The sequence below is a fragment of the Halictus rubicundus genome, chromosome 2, assembly GCF_050948215.1.
Source record: "Halictus rubicundus isolate RS-2024b chromosome 2, iyHalRubi1_principal, whole genome shotgun sequence".
NCBI classification, from domain to species: domain Eukaryota; kingdom Metazoa; phylum Arthropoda; class Insecta; order Hymenoptera; family Halictidae; genus Halictus; species Halictus rubicundus.
In genome coordinates, this window is record NC_135150.1 from 24,557,897 (window position 1) to 24,578,841 (window position 20,945).

Genomic DNA, 20,945 nt, shown 5'->3' on the forward strand with positions numbered 1-20,945 from the left:
CAAAAACCGCGTGCCATGTAAAAGGGAAGTAATTCCGAGGGATGGACACGAACTGAAACCGTGCAGCAGCTCCTCGGAGATCTACAACGACGATCCTTTAGTCCCCCAGAAGAAAAGAGAAACCAAGGAAATTCTGTTCAGAAGGAGCAGTCGCGGATCCCTTCGAGCAAGAATTCGTCTTCGTTTCGGAGGAAAACAATTCTAAAAAAGTTGTTAACAAAAAGGAAACAAAATGGTTAAAGTAAAACGTTAGGCTCTTTACTGTACCCTGTGGAAAACACCACATCCTAGGGTTATTGGGATTCCCCTTCGTTTTATTGAAGGCCGTCCTCCCTTCATCAGTTCTAATCGTGCGCCCGTCTTGTAGACACCTCCGACAACGTCTTCTTATAATCAAATATTAGGTTGGCAAGAAAGTAATTTCGGTATTTCTAGGTGAAATAAAATCCAATTTTTTTATCAAAGCAATGAACTTTAATCAATAAAATATTTTCCATCTTGTTCTATGATCTTTTGCCATCTCTCTGGTAGCTTCATAATTCCGCGCTCATAAAACTTCTGATCCTATTCGGTGAAAAACTGAACCAAGTGCGATTTCAGACCATCATCATTAGTGAAAGTTTTACCATTCAAAGAGTTTTGTAAACTTCGGAATAAATGATAATCTGATGGTGCAATGTCAGGGCTATATGGTGGATGTGACATCACTTCCCAACCAAGCTCCAATAACTTTTCACGTGTTACCAAAGATGTGTGTGGCCTAGCGTTATCATGGTGGAACACGATTCCTTTGCGATTTGCCAATTCTGGACGTTTTTCTTTGATTGCTATGTCCAGTTTTGTTAGTTGTCGACAATAAACATCTGAATTAATGGTTTGGTTCCTTGGGAGAAGCTCAAAATACACAATACCTTTGTAATCCCACCAAACTGACAACATGATCTTCTTTTGGTGCAATTCAGCTTTCGGCGTGGTTTGGGCTGATTCGTCACGCTTGGACCATGATCGTTTTCGAGTTGTGTTATTGTAAACAACCCATTTCTCATCACCAGTGACGATTCGCTTCGGAAAAGGGTCGATTTCATTTCGTTTGAGATGCATATCGCATATGTTGATGCGTCGCGTTAAGTGAATTTCTTTCAATTCGTGTGGAACCCAAATATCGAGCTTCTTAACGATTCCGAGACTTTTTAAACGATATTCTATAGTTGCATGCGAGACATTTAACCTGTCTGCAATCTCTCGGACAGTTATATGACGATCCGATTCAATAATGGCTTTCATTTGGTCATCATCAACTTCAGATGGTCGACCAGAACGTTGGTCGCCTTCAAGTGAGAAATTTCCAGAACGGAATTTTTTAAACCAATTCTGGCGCGCGCGTTCTGTTAAGCAATCCACACCATAAACTTCACATATATCTTCGCGAGCCTCGGCAGCTTTTTTACCTCTACGAAAATAAAAACGCAATATGTGCCTATAATGTTCGTTTTTGCACTCCATGTTCAAATTGACACGGAACTAACAATTTCAATCAAAATTACGTGTAATTTCCTTCAAAAGTAACCCAAAAGATGCAGTTATGAAATGTCAGAAAGAAAACAAATGCAACGTTCACAGAAGTCAATCGAACAAAACATAAAGCCATCTATTAGTGAAAAAACCGAAATTACTTTCTTGCCAACCTAATATATTTCTTCCACCGTCTTGACATATATAATGATTTTCGCATAACCCCTCAACAAAAATGTTCTCTACAGAGATCGCATTTTCCCAGCATAGATACAAAAATTCTTAATAAAGATCGCCCGTCGGAGAAGTTGCACACCGAGCGACAAATGACTCAGTGGCATTAGGTATGCAGGTTTAATACCGTTTCGCATTCAAGACGCTGCATCCCTGAACGGCACCCTGCCTGGACACATTCCACGGGCCCTGTGCGCCATCGCCTATGCATCCTGGTCTAGTAGCTGTAACTGTACCTGAGCGCGGCGAGCATTTGTTTCGCCGTTTATTCCTGTGGGAACCGGCCGAGACGAACGTTTACCTGTCCGCTCAACACGCTTACCTGCACGACAGATTTGCGAGGGTCCTAGGAAACGTTCCACGAGCGTTCCGGGCGAGGAAGCGATCCGCGCAAGAGCGATCCAGGTGAGGAAGCGGCTCTCGAGGCGTGGACTACTTCACCGAACGAGGAGAATCGACCGAGAACCTGTTCCTTTTTATAGTGCCGGCCCGGAGAAATTAATTGTGCAATACGGGAACATCGTTAACCCTGAACTCTCCCGGACACGCCGTGAATCCGAGCGCGTTCCTACTCGCAGGGAGCTAACCAGATCATAAACTACCGGGGCAACAACGAAATGATATCGTGCCGCGTTCTCAAGCGGGATTCAACGAGACCAGATGTAAAATCCGCCGTGCCCGCGGATTCGCGAGCCACTGCTTTGTTTAGGCGCCCTCTGAATTACTATAGCACACGTGGCAAATAGCAGTCTCTTGTACCGAATCAACGGCGTATTGTGCTACAAGGTGATCAACCTCTGTTGTCCTATTTTACTACGAAAACGGACGTGTTAATGCCGCGTCTTAAGAAACACGTACAATATCTTCGTTTCTGTTATTTTGTTAGTCAAGAAAGAAAAAATAAGCGCAATCGAAATTCTCAGAATGTGTATAATTCATACGGATCTACAAATCGTACTTTCTAAATTTTCAATGTAAGTCCGCATAAAAATGTTGCAAAATACAACTTTCAGTGTTTTCTCTGCAATTCGTCGACCAATTGCAATTTTTGTAAAAAAATTTTTTCACTTTATGTAGCAAACCAATTGTGCCAACTTCTTAAGAAAATCCAAGTCGTATGATCCAATATTGACAAAGTTATGAGATTTTTAAGAGCGTGCGAATATTAGTTGCGGTCACTGTACGTATGAAATTGTACGCAGGAGTTTGAAAAGGTCAATTTGTACAGGACATCATTTATTTTCCCATTTCAAAATTAAGAAAAATGCCTTAAAGCTTAGATCCTATACGAAGGTTATACGTCCTCTCGGAATTAAACTTTTGTCTCTAATTGTTTCTTAGACAGTATAAAATCGAACCCAAAAATCACTGTACATTAACCACAAACATAAAAGAAGTCATTACAATAAAAGGGCACAGCTAAATTCGCTAATATTCATCTCCTAATGGTACCGCAACCATTTTCAGAGATAATGAGCTTGTCCCTGGCTCCAGTATTTGCAGAACACACCAAGGATGTTTTATTTAGCATAAAATTGTGCAATTTCTTGATCAGAGTGCCAATATTCTAATTCGCGAGCAAAAGACAGCAACAATAAAAGGTCCGTTACGTTCAAGATGCAAATGTCGAGATTAAATTCCGCCGAAAAAGGCGAACTCGATTGCGATGCGTATGTAGTCGACCATTTTCTCCGTCCACGCGATCAGAGAAGACAATCGCGTGTACTGTTTCCGCTGGACCATCCCGCTGTGGCTCGCTTACTATTATCATTGTCCATTCAGTGTCGGGTTTCTCAAGCAGTCCGACCTCGATGAGGTAACTATGTCGGGTTTCGAGTCCCCATTGTCTGGGATAATGGGGGTACGTGGGCTGTTGAAAGGAGGGTGTGATTTGTGCTAGTTCCACTTTCGACTGATCGCTCTCACCACCCTTGGCAGAAAAATTTCGATCAAAATCAACGAGCGAACATGATCCTCGCGAGAATCACTTGGATCTATTAAAAACATGGAAAGAATTATTTGGACGTGAATATTAAAAATATGCTTGTGGAAAGAATTATTTAGACGGACATATTAAAAACGTGCTTCTCAAAAGAATTATTTGGAAGTATATATTAAAAACTTGGTAGTCAAAAGAATCATTTGTAGGTACATATGTGTGTGAGTTCAAATTGGGTTCCTTTTGTTCTAATCGTTGGATCATACCATCTAAATTCTAACTTTTCAATAAAAGGTTCAAACCATTCGCTATTTGCGTTAGATTCAATTTGAAGATGAATCTTGATCTCTCAATGAAGTAGGTTAACCCCTTCTTGTAGTATAACGGGTTTGACCCATCACCGCGTTTAGGAGCCAAAATTGGATTATCACTGGTCATGTGATTTTTGAAGCTAAGACATTTATCAGCTTCAGTATGTCTTCAGTGAAGAAGGTTCACATGTATCAGCCCAAAAGAGAAATACAGTGAATTCTCGATATATGTCGTCAACACTGGTCTTGTATCGTCTAGGAGACATAACCAAGTGTTATGTTTACACTCCTCGGCGTCCGAGGCCTCCCAAGCTTCGCGACCCCTCATAATTCCGCGACATTTATCATCTAGGTCTTGGCGACGTATATAGAGCAATCGCTGAGTAAGTTGCGCTCTATCTTTTCGAAAATTATGCGAAATTGACTTGGCCACCTAGGTCCAGCAACAAGAAGCTTAGACTTAAAAAATGTGTAAAATAAAATTGAAGATTTGTGTGAATGTTGTCTACAAAAACATCCCCCTCGCGAGGGTTGATGTACGCATTCATTTAAAATATGGCAGAAAATATTTCTGCAACGATCTCAGACATAAAGTAGGTGTTCAGAGCCAAGGGTAGTCACGCGACTTTTGCAGAGTCAGCAGATCGGCAATATTCTCATATAAGGACGAAAAGTTGAGGCACGTGAAACCATTTTTCGCCCATTTTTGTCGGTAACGTGGTCACTCTACCTTATCGTGAATTACGGAGTCTTTTACACGTCAAACGACGCGTTCTAAAATTTTTAATTTATTAAAGTTGCATCCATGGGGAATTAGTTATACTACAACCTAGAGTCGATTATAGCAATTTTAGAAATTAACAGAGGAGAATTACCAAGAAGATAACAGACCGCCAATGGTTCGTCGTCATAAAACATTTATAAAAGTAGACGTCACCTGATACGGCATGGTTGATAAAACAAACACTGCTCACTAATAAAACAAGATAAGCGCATCCACAGATAGTCGATCCTTAAAAATATTCTCATATAAGGACGAAAAGTCGAGGCACGTGAAACCATTTTTCGCCCATTTTAGTCGGTAACGTGGTCGCTCTACCTTATCGCGAATCTACGGGGTCTTGGCTCTTAATTAAATTATTCATCTGATCGAACGCTTCTTCCCAGAGGCGTGTTCGGAACCCCCATCGAAGCGGCAGGGGGTAGCGAGAATTCGATTTCGATGTGCCCACGCGCCTAACCGCGTTGACATTGTGCAACGGCCGATTAACAACGCCGGTGGTTACGTCGCGATGCCATTTACGAGCCGGCAAATTGAGTTTAGTGCCTCGTGCTCGACGTTACAGCCTTGGAGAATGCCGGACGATAGCCGAGAGCCGCTGCTCTATTAACTCTTTGCTTAGGAACGGGTAATTGCGCGCGGTTGTTTTTTCGCGAGCCAGTTTCCAGAGGGAAACGTGGTTACGATTTCGACGGGGGGGATTCCTGCCGTCGCGGCTTTTTGCGAGCTGCGTCGGACACGTGTGTTCGCGACGCATCGGCCGGAATGACGGGTATCTCGATGATTTTGCGCCGCGAAAGAAGCCGATCATTGTCCGGTGCACGATTGTTCGGCCGGTGATTTTTCTTGCGTGGCCTGGGACGGAGGCAATTATCGTTCGCTGCTTTGGAGAACGAGCCTTTCAGGAAAGCGAGGAGAGAGTAGTATAGTCCCCCCCCCTGCTGCGGGAGAAATTGAATTCTGATTTTTAATGTCTAAGATCGTAAGAAACATTTCTGGAGTCTAACGCACGATTTCGGATCGCCTTCCAGGAATCGTTCGCAAAAATGGCGGTCTTGAGCGTCTGAAGAAATTCATGAAATTTAAAGAATGTAGAACACACTGACTTCGGTTTGCGGGGGCCTTTTCGCGATGGTAGAATCCCAGGATTCGGGCTGTCGATAAAAAATGGCTCAGCATTTGGAGTTGCTCTTCACTTCCGTAATGCATCAACTGTTAAGCTATGCTCTTGTCGTTAAATGAAAGAGGCAAACTAACAATTCCACAAGATTAGATTGTGGTGTTTTCAAGTTCCTTTCGATCAGTTTTCTTTGGAACGTTATCGTTTAGAACGTTCGTAGAACGTTATCATCTTTAGGATTATCAAGTAATCGAGTGTTACTGCACAACAGCGTATATCTGTATTGGACTGTGGATTTTACAGAAATACTGCTTACGCTATTTTCAACCTATTCAAACAATTAACACGGAAAATGAGATCCTATTCGACGCCAGTTTTCTGCAATTGGGTGTGTCTTGCAGAAACATGCGTAATCCAATAAAGATCGTTGCAACGGAGGTTTATTCCGCAACTTAAGGACGCTGCTTGAAGATCAGCGGGATTGGGTTCGAAGGTGAAAGATATTTTCGCGAGTTTAAGGAAACCCGTGTTGGCGGGCGTACTTATCCAATCGTGTATTAACCATCGCTGATTAATAGCCTGTCGCAGCGGGAATTACGAAAATCGTCTTAAACGCGTTCAATTGGAATCTGCAAGACACGCCAGCGTCCATTACTCGCAGCTGTTAATCTCAGGTCGTTTTTGCAACGATCTGCCTACATACGTGACGGACGAGCAACGAAATTGCTTTTCCTCGTGTGCGCTCGATCCCTTCGTGCCTCGGGACTATTGTCACCGATTTATTTTCACTGTTTCACCGTACAACGATATTCGCTTTCGAGACATACACCGTGTCACGGCGCGGACAGTTTATGGCTAGCCGATGATTAATTATGGCTGGGTTTCTGCTAATTTTAGAGCGGAAACTGGACGCACGTGACCAACGGGAACAATAGATCCAGTTGGGTGCGTGTGCTCGACGAGGACTCCGTTTTGGAACGGTCAAACAACAGTGAGTAGTTCCTTCTGCAATGATATGTACCAATAGAATTAATAATTCCATGATTTTTGATTAAATTCTTATACATTTACTTCTACGCGAATTTTATATTTACTTTGTTATTAATAACAATTGTCAGTTACTGGATAACGAAGTCCTCACCTTACACTATAATCTAGTTAACTTCAGTATTAATAAATTTATATTCAGTGGCATTCATTTTATAACAATCAATTTAAGAAATTCCATGGCGTCGATCATAGTTGACCCATGTGACGTTCAATAGAAAATTCTTTTCCCAAGTTTTATAAATTTTGTTCCATCGTTATATTATATAATATAATGTTTATTGTATAAATAAATTTCGCAGGATCTACAAGATCGTCCTTTTTCACAAACTGGAGTGAATGGTCAGTCTGCGACCGCCATTGCACGCAGAATCGCGTTCGAAGGTGTAGATTGAAGAAGAAATGCGGTTCCACGATACACAGGGTAGGTTGAGACGCTAAATTTACAATTAGATTTATTGTTCATAAATTTTATGTGATATCGAAGTGGTTATTTAATTTTTTAAAGGAGGAACGCACCTGTCGTCACAACAGGAAAGCAAGATGGAGGCGATGCAAGCAACGTCAAAGACGAGGGCATCGACGGAAGGAGAAGTTTCACGTTGTACAGGTTAATTTTCACTTAAAATAGTTTATAAATTTTCAATACTCTATACCGAATCTCTGTGGATCAAATCAAAACGTTCACTGCTGAACGCAACCCCGCAAAAAACCCCTACATAGTCAATGTAAATTAATGAGACCACAATTGGAGAAGCAACATTGATCGCCTGTGTACGACTGATGTGACAGTCCAAGTGTTAATAAATTATTCTAATGACTTCAGCTACCTAAAAAAGAAGCAGAGCCAAGGCAAGGCGAAAGAAGAGGCAAAGATGTGAAAGACAAGTCCGTGGGGCATTATGGGAAGTGGAGCAAGTGGTCACCGTGTACGAGGCTGTGCACCACGCAACGTCACAGGTAAAAAACATTGAAAACCCTATGTAATCATTTATCGAATTATTTGAATGAAAAATCTTAGATAGGAGGAAGAAATATTTGAAAAAATCTCCAATGAAAAAAGTTGAATAAAATTTGAATTATTTGCTTAAATTGCTCATAATCGTTGCTATTATATTTACCTACGACTGTTTATTAAATTTGTTGAAGGTGGTGCAAAAAGCCCGGGATTTGCGGTCGCGACGTGATAAGACAAAGCGCCTACTGCTACGTCGAAGGTAGCTTCTGCCAAAAATGGATTCACCGGAAGATCCGTGGCAGACAAGAAGAAGACAGTGACGGTAAAACACCATCCTCCGATCCAACAACCCACCTGCAACGTTACCAGAAAGTGCATCCTTCGAATCATTTTCAGACATAGTGCTAGACGAGTTCGAGTTGAATCCCAACACGGTCGACAGTTTCATCCCCGAGAAAAATCCGAACGCTTGGAGATGCGGGATCGCGAGTACCCAGAAGAACTCGCGGCTGTCTTATTTCACAAGGATCATCGGTGGGAGGCCGTCGATTCGCGGAAGTTGGCCCTGGCAAGTCGCAGTATTGAATAGATTTCACGTAAGTCTTGCCGGGATGGAAAAAGTTGCGATGGTTTAGCGGTCTTGCTGAGAGAGGATCTTTCTCTAGGAAGCCTTTTGCGGAGGTACCCTGATCTCACCTAGATGGGTGCTGACTGCGGCGCACTGCATCAGGAAACGTCTCTACGTCCGCATCGGCGAGCATGATTTGACTGTCAAGGAAGGCTCCGAGCTGGAGTTGAGGGTATTTATCTCTGAACAGATAGTGTAATCCTTTGCAATGCTTAACCTCATCACCCCTCACGGCCATTTTAATACCGAACCACCGAGCACCAAAACTGACAGACATCTGTTGCCTCACAAAGACTACAAGATTGAATTTGTCTAGATTTTCCATTAATCTATTACAATATTTTGTTTTGATAATGCGTGCTTCAACAACAAAATTTATCTCAATCATTATCCACAGAAATATCCTTACAATTCTAACAATTGTAAAATAAAACATATAGAACCGAACAAGGCATCGAGTCAAGAAAAATTTAAGGTGAATCGAAAAGAATCGATTCAGTAAAAAGTTGAGTTGACTCAAGAAGAATTGAATATAAAAAGAATTGAGTTGAATCAAGATTTCATTTGGTATCAAAGATTTAGCAGTTTATTACATGCGGACAAATTTAGCCACGTGAAAGTTGTTCCGAATAATTATGTGGTTATTTTGAATGGCACCTTGTTCGATTTGAAAGGGTCTCTTGCGAGGCTCGTTTGTGCAGAATCGTTTGAACTTTCGAAGACACCGAGAGCCAGTGAAAGATTTCAACGAAGAAGAAGTTGACTTTACAATGTCTAATATCTTCGCTATTGTCCATTCAGGTGGACTCAGTTAAAGTGCATCCTGAATACGACGCAGACACCGTGGACAATGACATAGCGATGCTGCGTCTGCCATTCTCTTTGGCTGCGTCTCCTTCGAGAGGAATCGCTTGTCTGCCAGCGCCTAACCAACCTCTACCCGCCAATCAGCTGTGCACTATCATCGGCTGGGGAAAGTCGCGAGTCACCGACGACTTTGGTACCGACGTTCTCCACGAGGCTCAGGTACCTCTTTCCCTTCCAACTACCAAGATGGAGACTCGGGGACTCCATTGAATTTTTGAAAAAATCAAATCCCATTCAAATTTCAATCTCTCCCTTCCGTGAACATCTTTACAAGTCAGACGTGCGAAATGTATTTTTACCAAGAACCGCCATTCTTTTAAGAATTTGTTCAACTGACCATAAGGAAAATTGGAGAAAAAATAGATTTTTATAGTTTCCTTTTTTCAGGCTATTTAAGATTTTTTAAGTGGAAGGAAAATTGTAGAAAAATAAATTTGTATAGTTTTAAAGATTATATTTTAGACTTTTGACCAAAAGAAAATTTGATTGGCTTCTGTTTTCAATTGTAATTTCACAAAATAAATATAATATTGGATATATTTTCACTCGGAATACGCGAAGAATATTGATACTTGTGAAATTTTTAATAGAATCGCCACGAATCTGACTTGATATGATAAGAGAAGGGGTTGATTGCCATTTGATGATTTAAGTACAACATCTTTGTATGCTAAAAACATTTAATACAATTTTCAGATACCAATAGTGTCCTCGGAAGCCTGTCGAGACGTCTACGTCGACTACAGGATCACCGACAACATGTTCTGCGCCGGTTACCGTCGTGGAAAAATGGACTCCTGCGCTGGTGACAGTGGTGGTCCTCTTCTTTGCCGAGATCCCAGAAAACCCGAACATCCATGGACCATTTTCGGCATCACCAGTTTCGGTGAAGGGTGCGGGAAACGCGGGAAATTCGGAATATACGCGAGACTCTCGAATTACGTTCGCTGGATCAGTCGAGTGATGAAGGAATCGAACGACTTCGATTAAAACATGGACACTGTGCGTGCCTTAATGTGTAACAATTGCCCTGTGTTATCTCGTTGGTTCGGAGACGAACTAATTATAGTTTTTTAAGGAACAATCACCCGTAATTTTATCGTGTGACAATTAATTGTAGAAACAAATCGACCATTTCTGATCTGACCATAGAATGGCACTAGAAAATCAATTCAAATAAATTGTAGATACGTTTCAACGCTGTTTCGATCCTTAAATCTTGATTATTAATATTGTGTCACCGAGTTCAGCTTCCTGGGTAATTTATTATTCACCTGGGTGCCATTTTATGATCGAAAACATCGTAATGCATCAGGATCTCACTGGACTGTAGATTTTTATGCGAAATCAAAATGTTCCAAGTCAATTGGGAGAGACAGTAGCTATATAAGAATTCCTTCGTGTTTTTAAAACAAAATCTACCACAGACAAATGGTCAATTTTTTATTTTACTGTTATTTTAAAGACGTTTCAATCGCAAAGATGTTTCCATTAAATAAGTTCCATTATTCAAGCGGATGTTGCATTGAAGACCGTACAAAATCTAAATTAATACAATTTTACCAATTTTGCAGTGCTGTATACTTTCACTTGTACTGTCTGGTAGGTTTAGTATCGATACTCCTACTAAATTGAGCAGGATATATTCACATTCTTAGAATCTTTAAAGGGTCTCAACCTATTGTATTAAAACCATAAAAACCTGCAGTCTAGTCAGTGAATGGTCCCACGAGAAGGATCCAGGTAAAGATAAAGAGACACTGTGTTAAAGAGAAAATGCTTTATTTTCAACATGGATTAGGAGTGCCAACCAATGGAATCCTTAACATACTAGGAAACGCTGTCGAGCGTCTCTTCATTCGCTCCCGTACTTCATTTCTGTAGATATACGAAACTCGTGAAAAAATTCGTGAGATACGGTTTTGTGCAGCTCGACGCAGCTTCTCGATCCTCGAAAAAAGAGAGAGAGAGAGAGAGAGGGAGAAAATTCTAAAGTAGAAGATCGCGAAGGAATGGCCGAAGGGAAACGAGGAAGTCGATCGGCGATCGAGCGATCGTTCACGGGCGTCTGTTCAACAGCTGATCGTGGGTGCCATCTTTCACTGAGACTGTAAAAAAAGAAAGAAAGAAGAAGGCGGAGAAGGTCGAGTGGCCGCTTTAGGTGACAATCGAACGAAGTAAACGAAGTAGATCGCTGGCTGACACAGTGGCAAGTGTCGTCATCGCGTTCGTTTCACACGGGTCGTCGATGACCCGGCAAGCACCCGATCCGCGTCCGTTCAGTTGAATTTGCACTTGGAGAAGTCCATCTCCGGGTGCTGCTCCATGAACCTGTAAAAACGATCGAACGTCACGCTTCAGATCGCTATCTACCACCTAGGCGACGTGGATTCATGATCCCCCGTTCGCCGTGGGCCATTGTAGTCGTACTTTTTAATGATGTCCTGCTTCTTCTGCTCGTCCGAGGTCGGCAGGCCCAGCTGCTTCTGTCTCTGGTCGTACATCATCTTCTCCACCAGGCCTCTGGTCTCTCCGTCGAGATCGGAGAGCTTGCTAGGCTCCGGGTTCACTTTCTTCGTGCTGATTTCCGGATCGCTGGTCACCACGTGCGCCCACCATTGCATTTTGTTTACCTGGAAAGAAAGTTAGGCGAACGCTTAGCACACAGCATTCACGCTGCGACTCGTTTCGGAATCGATCGTCGCCGGGATCTTCCTGGTACCGAAAGTCGAGAGTTCGAAGACGATAGTTTACGAGTCCAGGGGGGGGGGAGGGAGGACATGATCGAATCTGGTCCAGTGAAAGGCGGGTAAGTAACAAAGGTTCGACAGCCGACGAGATTGATTAACCGTGAAATATCCCGTGCTCGGCCGTGAAATCGAGGATTATCGGGAGATCGACAATAAGTCCAAACGAACCCCGTCAATTAAATCATAAATAAACAGAGGCTCGTTAACAGAGCGAAGAGTAAAGTGGGACCTTCGGGCAGGCTCCTCGTCAGACGCGATGATCGTTCATGGCCGCGTCAAGATTATTCGCCTGTTCGGTATCTTTGCTCGGGATCTATGATGCAAGTCGATAGCGTCTTCGGATTGTTCCGGCAAGGTCGAACGGAGAAGGTCTTGATCGCGGGGATTTCGGCAGCATACCTTTTCCAGGTTGATCAGCAGAAGTTTCCCGTCCTCGATCACCCAGGTCGACTCCTCGACTTTGACTTCGTGCGGGAAATCACCGTCGATGATCGGCGGATGACCCTTGACCACGCAGGTCAGGTGCTTCTTCGTGATATTGACCGTCACGTCTCGTGGTCGCACGGAGAAGTTCACTTTCAGCCGGACTCTGATCTGAAATCACAAAACGATCGAAAATTATCGTCTCGATTCGCAAGACGACGCTAAAGAAAAGACTGTTATAGTTTCAAATTGTTAGAGGCATGAGCAATGCTCTTCTCGCGATACTCGTACGAAATTTCATTTGATTTAATGCAGATGAATTTCGCAATATGCATAGTAAATGCCAATGAATTTAATTATGTAAATCAGGAACAAGACAACACGGATTATTCAATCAGAAAAGCAAGACGTATGGGTGCCCCTAATATTTATAAATTTAACTTCTGCATAATCTGGTTGTAGGTGTAGTACATCCATTGAGAAGCCTATTAACATGTGTTTGGTAAGTAACATGTTTACAAATACGTTTTAACACGTTAATTATGACAATTTGATTCTGTTCAATTTTTTTCATGTCCACTCCTTTTTAAAAAGTTTCCAATCATTTCTTACACGAGGATCAATGTTACGATCTAAAAAAGAGTAAATAAATGAAGACAGTATAAAACCATAATAAAACGCTGTTTCATCTGTGTGTTACGTTTTCTTCGGTAATTTCCGGCCAAAATCTCCACCTCGTTAACGCTATTCGGTTTGCGCAATCTGCCCGACCCACTTACCGTATCGCGATTTTTTCGATGACGGTCTAATAATTAAGACGCGTGTAAAAAAATCATTACCAGCATAAATATCCCGGCTTTCTCGACATCATTGCAACCGTGCAACCGAGGACGCCGGTCGTATCACAATTAAAAACCATTTTACTCCGAGAGGTGGATTCCGCGGGCTGCGTTCGCCGGCGCATTAACGTAAACGCGCGCAAAAAGTTGTTCCAATTAATATACGCAATCATCATCTCTCGCAGCGTCCGGGCTCGGATCCAATATCGTTACAATATATTTCGCGGATTAAAGAATGCATTCGCGTCGAGCGAGCGAACAACCGAAGGAATGCAACGAGACCCGCCGGAATGTTACACACGATCGTTAACAGGTGAAAAAAAGCATCGTGTCAGATTACGATCTCGCATTAACCGAGCCAGCGAGCGGCTCCCCCTAAATGGGACTCTGATTAAGCCGAACTCGAGCCGATTTAAATCGGAGATTACGATCGAACGCCGCCGGAAACGTCGGTGCGGATTTTTAAGGGCAGAGTTCAAGGATCGTGCACGAGACGGCCGCTATTTTTATTTCATTCTCCGAACTGCAGTCTCGCATGGACAGCCGCGACCTACCGCAACAACACCGCGATTCATGGGATCGATGTTCCGCTCGAGAGACCCTCGAGTCCTCGCGATCGCGAGATCATCGTGCTCCAATTCCGATTCCGACGGATCGACGCAACCTTGTCGACGAACCTTCGTCAGGTTAGGAATTTAGTGTACCTAATCGGTTGAACCAATCATTTTGAAATTTTAGGACCATGTTACTGCACTATTCAGGTAATTAAACATATTTTTATTAGAGCGTCTTGCTCGAATATTTGCGAGATTGAGGGATTCGATCTCTGTGGAACTTGATGGATCGTGGAAAATGAACTTTTGGGAATTTATTGTAACCACTGGGTTGAAGCAATCCTTTTGAAACTTTGGGTGTATTTTAGTACACTATTTTAGTAACTAAAAATATATTTTTTTAATGTTTTGGCAGCTTAAAGATTTGCGAGATCGCGAGATCATCGTGATGCAATTCCGATTCGGACGGATCGATGCAACCTTGCCGACGAGACTTGGTCATGTTAGGAATTTAGTGTACCTAATCGGTTGAACTAATCATTTTGAAATTTTAGGACCACTTTACCACACTATTCAGATAATTAAACATATTTTTATTAGAGCGTCTTCTTGAACATTTGCAAGATAAAGGGATTCAATCCCTGTGGAACGTGATGGATCGGCAGAAAATTAACTTTTGGGAATTTATTGTAACCACTGGGTTGAAGCAATCCTTTTGAAACTTTGGGTGTATTTTAGTACACTATTTTAGTAACTAAAAATATATTTTTTTAATGTTTTGGCAGCTTAAAGATTTGCGAGATCGCGAGATCATCGTGATGCAATTCCGATTCGGACGGATCGATGCAACCTTGCCGACGAGTCTTGGTCATGTTAGGAATTTAGTGTACCTAATCGGTTGAACCAATCATGTTGAAATTTTAGGACTATTTTACCACACTATTCAGATAATTAAACATATTTTTGTTAGAGCGTCTTCTTGAACATTTGCAAGATAAAGGGATTCAATCCCTGTGGAACGTGATGGATCGTGGAAAATGAACTTTTGGGAATTTATTGTAACCACTGGGTTGAAGCAATCCTTTTGAAACTTCGGGTGTATTTTAGTACACTATTTTAGCAACTAAAAATATTTCTTTTCATGTTTTGGCAGATTAAAGATTTGCGAGATCGCGAGATCATCGTGATGCAATTCCGATTCGGACGGATCGATGCAACCTTGCCGACGAGTCTTGGTCATGTTAGGAATTTAGTGTACCTAATCGGTTGAACCAATCATTTTGAAATTTTAGGACCATTTTATCACACTATTCAGGTAATTAAACATATTTTTTTTTAGAGCGTCTTCTTGAACATTTGCAAGATAAAGGGATTCAATCCCTGTGGAACGTGATGGATCGGCAGAAAATTAACTTTTGGGAATTTATTGTAACCACTGGGTTGAACCCATCTTCTTGAAACTTTGGGAGCATTTTAGTACACTATTTTAGTAACTAAAAATATTTTTTTTAATGTCTTGACAGCTTAAACATTTGCGAGATGGGGGGATCATCATGCTCCAGTTCCTGCAGCCTTGCGGAGCGACCTTGTTCGGTTTAGAAACGAGAGCTTTCCGCGTGGCGACGAAGGAGGAAAGGCAAGGCGACGCAGCCAAAGGTCAGGCATTCCTCGGATACCTCGGTTAATCGTGCGTTGGTTTTAATTGATCCACCGTATCGTTGGATCTCGACGTGTCGGGTCAGCGTCGGCCTCGGCAGGGTCAAGAGTGGACCGGTCACGAACGTCTATCGAAACAGAAGCGAACCGGAGTCCTTTCGATCTAGAATCCTGGTCCTAGAAAGTATCGAGTCGCTCTTGCAACCGAGACAGACAGAAATCGTTTCGCAACGAGGCCACAATTTTTGATCGTTCCTTTTACCGATCCGTCCAGCGTCGAGTTCGACTCTGTTGTCGCTGGGGATGATTAGAGTTCGATTATCCTCTGTGGGAACGAGGATTATCTAGCGATCGGACACGTTGATGCTAATGGAAAATTGATTAATCAGCGTTCGAGGTGCATCGGGTTGCGAGATATTCATTTATTAGCTAGGCGCGTCGATCGGTGGATTTTTGTATCCCGCGTTTTTGTATCGAGTTTTCAAGGACTGCCGATTGAAAGTCCAGGCTGTCGGCGATCTGTTCTCCGAGAGAGAAAGACACATGCACGGAGTGTAGCTAAATATTCATGGTAAACGCTGAAAAATGTGTTGTTACGAAAGGAAGTTGTGAATGAAATTTGAATAGCAAATCGACGCAAAAGCGTAACATGTATCGCGTTGGTTCTCGACTTGGCCTTCGATTGTTGTACGCGATCGCGGGGTTGATGGATCGTGTGCGAAGATCGGGTCACACGATCGAGAATAGTGTTCTCAACATTTTTCATTTCTCGAGAAATGAGAAATAAGACTATATTTCTCGAGAATTTTTAATAAAATGAAAAAATATTGGGACACTTTTACCAAACTTTTGTAAAGTGAAACATTACGCCTTTGTTTTGAAATTACTTCTTAAGAAGCATAATGCGTCTAATGTAGAATCAGACAATCTACTTCTTTTTCTTTTTGTAACGAAATCTGTAGCCATAGAAAAATTTCTTTCATTTTGTATGGATGTTGGCTTTATCGTATACAGAACATCCAAAAGTTGCTGAAGATTGGGTGTCCTTTTTCCAGTGGACCCAAAAATTTGGAATTCCTTTGTTAGAGTCCGGAATTTATTTTCTTCTGCCGCTGAACTCTTGACACTAAATTCTTGATGGCTATCTGCAATTTCTAACTGTTTTTCCAGTGATGGTTCCTCATTCTGAGAATCTGAAAGTTTTTCACTATTTTCATAAGAATCATTGTTATATTTTCCAAAAAGTCTGCTTAGAATTTGTTTCGCCATTTTATACATATCAGTCTTGGATGTTAAATAAAAAAATGTATCTTCTGAATCTTTTTGCAGAGATTCTGGATTATGCGGATATTTCACAAGGGATACAACAATCTTGTCTCTTCTTTGAGATATTTCTTCTTTAATAACAACAAGAAACTCATCACTCAATTCAGTATTTCTAAAGTTTTAAATAAGAATTTAAGAGAATTTAAGAATTCATGTATTATAAAATAAATGAGATTCGTAAGAATTTTCCTAGATTTAAATTTCTCGAGAAATGCTGGAATTTCTCGAGAAACGAGAAACAATCAATTATAAAATTTCTCGAGAAGGAACACGAATCGAGATGGATGCTGTACGACGGTCGCAATTGTTTCGCGCGATACCATCCACGGAAACAGTTAACAGTTCAAATGTAAAACATAAGAGATCGTCAGGTAAAGCATAAATTGCAAATTACATTTGAATATTCAACACGCTAACGATCCTGTCGGCGAAAAAATCTCCCGAAAAATATTGACCGTGAAGGAAACGCTGGCTACCGGTCACGAGCGGCGATCAACCGTCGGCAGTCGAACGTGTTAATAAACCTCGAATCGGTGATTATCGTGTGTCCTCCGTAGGCCATAGTGGGGAGCGATTAAGCCCGACAATTAAATCCGAAATCCTAGATGATCCATCGAGCGTGGCCGGTCGCGTGTCGCAACCGCGATCGTTCGTGTCTCGGCGTGGATAAAAGCGAGAGAGAGAGAGAGAGAGAGAGAGAGAGAGGGGGGGGGGGAATGGATAAGAAGAGAAAAGAGAGAAAAAAATGGCGACGGATAGACGCTAGATAGATCCAAGGGGATCATCATCCTCGTGTCGGACGTGTTCTTGGATTTCCAGCGTGACGATGACGGGCGCGCGCGCACCGGTGCGTGGAAACGGATCATGGCTACCGAGTTTGTGCCCGTCGTTAACAAAGTGGAATATCATTATGAGAAACGCGTCACAAAGAGGCTGGGAAGATTATCCGCGATCTCTCGGAGAGGCGACGTAGACAGAGCTTATTTTCGACGGGATCATCCTTTAGCGGCAAGCATCGTGCAAATGCTCGTTTTATGGCACTCCGCTTTACCATAAACCTCCCAGCTGCTTGATAAGCAGTTGTTAATCGAAATGATTTTATTGACGAGAACATGGAAACGGAAGGGAAGCTGACGAGGTAGCCGATTCGACGAGTTCATTCGTTTTCGAATGATCGTTTCGTGTAGATCGCGAGATACGACGGCGCTGACGATTGCAAGAGTCCTCTTCGACTCCTACGAGAGGCAATGATTGGCGATTATGAGGATCTTCGATGATTCTCGGTTATTATTACCCGGTTGGTTACGGTTGCCAGTCGGGTTTATGGTTTGTAGGGAACGACTGGTTATGTGGGTGTTGCTGTCGAGATGTTAAGAGCTTCTGGTTTTTACTTTGTCTCGTATAACGTATTTCTTGTGATCCTGTTCTAAGACTAACTTCTTTTATGTCAGGATTTGCGGTCGGTCTACATTTAATCTCGCTTGTGCTTGCGTTTTAACTTTTAATTTTTCAATTTCGTCCAGTATCCTCATACTTAACACTAGGTTTACGGGGCCCGTCAAAATGACGGGTTCTAATATTTTTAATTGACGATTATTGAGATTGTGAAGATCCATCTACGTGGAATTACTCAGCAAACTTATTTCCTTAGGTATATATTATTTAAAAAATGGCTGAAAACTTGGACAGACACATACTTCTTATTTGTATAAAGTAATGTAAAATACTCAGTTTTAATGCTCCGTAAACCTGGTGTTAATCAACAAGTTTCTAGTTAATGTTTTTGTACCATGTCTACGAGTGGGGGGAAAAATGAAAAAAAAAAAAAAGAAAATGAACAGATTTACTTCATAGATTGCATGTTTGCAGCTTCGGGAATTAGACTATACCCTTGAAGTTCCGAGTACAGTGAATTCTCGATATACGTCAGCAACATCGGTCTTGCGATATATGTCAACAACACGAGTATCGCCCGCGGTAGTGGGGATAGTTCCGCGACGTTTATCGCACAGGCCTTGGCGACATATGTAGAGGAATCACTGTACGTCAGCGTTCGTCCTCGAGGGGTTAACGGACCGGTCCTCGAATTTCTCGAACGCTTGGAGTCAGACTCTTCTGGGACTGAATGTAGCCGTAAAATGAGAAGATTATAGTAATAATATCTCTCCGGGGAACAATAAAATGTTTCCGCCATTGGCAGGCAAGTCGGAGGCGGCTGTCGACGGCATCGACGATCCGAGGTCCCGCGTGCTTGCGAAATCACGCGCGCGTTCCATCCACCTGTAACCGCTCCGAGATCATACGCACATGCTGTCTGCCCATATGCACGCGCGGGCCCGCGTCATTATGTACGGTCGCCGCTTACGGAGGATGGAACGATGGAACGCCGTCCGACCATTTGCAACCGAAGGGAGATCCTGTAATTTTCAATCGACGCTCCCTCGTGCCCATTATCTCCCCTCCCCCTTACTCTTCGTCGGCAACAGTCGTCATAAACGTTTGTCTCCTGCGTTTTTCTGAACTTGTATCATCGCGACCCGTATCCGCGGATGCTGCAAACGAGCCTCGATCGAGGACGATGATCAGGCGATATCCTGTATCGCTGGGTCGAGTTTAGACGCTAAGATACAACCGAGGGAAACCATTTGTTTTCGTGCCAGATTGATCGCATGGGCTCCGAAGACGATTCAAGGTGTTCTGTTAACACGTTTCACGATTCTCACGAAATCAGTGTAATTTAATTAATCAAACCGAAACTAGAAATTTATAATGTATTGTGGGGGATATGCTGTCTCTACTCTTCTGAACTCTAAAGATCCTAATAAAATTCGGTTCATCTGGATACGTCACAATAAAAATGAATTTCTAAACCTAGTCAAAAATCACTGACTGTCATATGTTGCTGACGTGGCAGTTAACCCCTTGCACTACTATTTATTTTGTGATTGTAATGATTAGAAATTCTTCATCGTTCAGAATTTCATAGAAGAAAGAAGATAGTTTATGTTTATTGTACGCCTATGTTTTCTCCAAACGTTATGTATCAGCAAAATAGAATTTTATTTCGGTTTAAAGGAAATTAATAACATACATATTTAGTAGACTCTGTTCAGAATTTTCATCACGAGTCTGACTCGATATTGTAGAGCAAGGGGTTAAGAACATTGGAGAAGAGCAGGCTGAGGGATTTTTTCATTTTATTGTGACTTAGTTGGATTAGCAATCGAGAGTGTAGAGGTCAGTGGAGGTTACAGAAGAATAACTTTCGTGCTCAGGTAGTATAAGGAAAACCATTTATTTCCTATGGAGAATGCAAAGGATATTCTGAAGTAATCTAAAGAATTGTGTAGAAAAATAGGAAATGAGACTTTTGGATTTGAATATGATGTGATTGCGTTATTTGAGAGTGGAGATAAGCGATGATTACAGAAGATTGAATATTTACTGCTCAATATTTGGATCAGATTGCTGGGTTAATTTGAAAACAAAAATGTTTGTTTGCTCGAAAAAAGGAAAGATTGAGAGTCCTAGAGAGAATTTCAGAGATCCTGTACAGAGTATAGAATACTGTAAAAAACTAAAAAGTACGATTTTTGAGATTGTCTGTGACCTAGCTGAATTAACAATTGAACGTATAGGGCGATAAGCGTAGGTTGCAGAAAAGTGGATCACTCTCTTCTAATTTAAATTTTCGAAGTGTCAATTTAAAGAAAATTAATTACCGCAAAGAAGTCTGGAAAAGTGAGCCTCGTGGGACGTGGCAAATCTAAATTAGCTATCAATGCTGAGTAGGAATAGAAGGAATATAAATTTTGCAAATTTTCAGTTCTCAGTCTGATCTCACTGAGAAAATATCTGAAGAATGGAAGATCGCAAAAATCGGTATAAAAAGGTTCGAATTTCGAAGATAACGGACCTTCGAAAGAGCTTGCAGTGGTACAGAAAACAGCCGTCCATTATCCCACAAAATCCTAGTCGTTAATTAGCACAGGAAACGCGA

At 41.9% G+C, this 20,945-nt stretch overlaps 2 protein-coding genes across 3 annotated transcripts in view; one reads left to right on the top strand and one right to left on the bottom strand.

Annotated features, from left to right (window-relative positions):
- The window catches only part of LOC143365721 (uncharacterized), a 35,231-nt gene extending 24,636 nt beyond the window's left edge, over positions 1 to 10,595 (top strand). For both annotated transcript variants that reach the window (XM_076806150.1, XM_076806152.1), the window contains exons 3-11: positions 6,795 to 6,888; positions 7,247 to 7,368; positions 7,453 to 7,554; positions 7,771 to 7,904; positions 8,094 to 8,224; positions 8,299 to 8,498; positions 8,568 to 8,702; positions 9,332 to 9,556; positions 10,094 to 10,595. In XM_076806150.1, coding sequence (XP_076662265.1) covers positions 6,795 to 6,888; positions 7,247 to 7,368; positions 7,453 to 7,554; positions 7,771 to 7,904; positions 8,094 to 8,224; positions 8,299 to 8,498; positions 8,568 to 8,702; positions 9,332 to 9,556; positions 10,094 to 10,387 — 1,437 coding nt within the window. In that variant the 3' untranslated portion in view covers positions 10,388 to 10,595. The remainder of the gene's footprint in view (positions 1 to 6,794; positions 6,889 to 7,246; positions 7,369 to 7,452; positions 7,555 to 7,770; positions 7,905 to 8,093; positions 8,225 to 8,298; positions 8,499 to 8,567; positions 8,703 to 9,331; positions 9,557 to 10,093) is intronic.
- Positions 10,596 to 11,162: 567 nt separating this feature from the next.
- The window catches only part of Nudc (nuclear distribution C, dynein complex regulator), a 177,034-nt gene continuing 167,251 nt past the window's right edge, over positions 11,163 to 20,945 (bottom strand). Inside the window, exons 5-7 of the mRNA XM_076806161.1 lie at positions 12,547 to 12,741; positions 11,828 to 12,030; positions 11,163 to 11,728 (exon numbers count right to left, since the gene is read on the bottom strand). Coding sequence (XP_076662276.1) covers positions 11,677 to 11,728; positions 11,828 to 12,030; positions 12,547 to 12,741 — 450 coding nt within the window. The 3' untranslated portion in view covers positions 11,163 to 11,676. The remainder of the gene's footprint in view (positions 11,729 to 11,827; positions 12,031 to 12,546; positions 12,742 to 20,945) is intronic.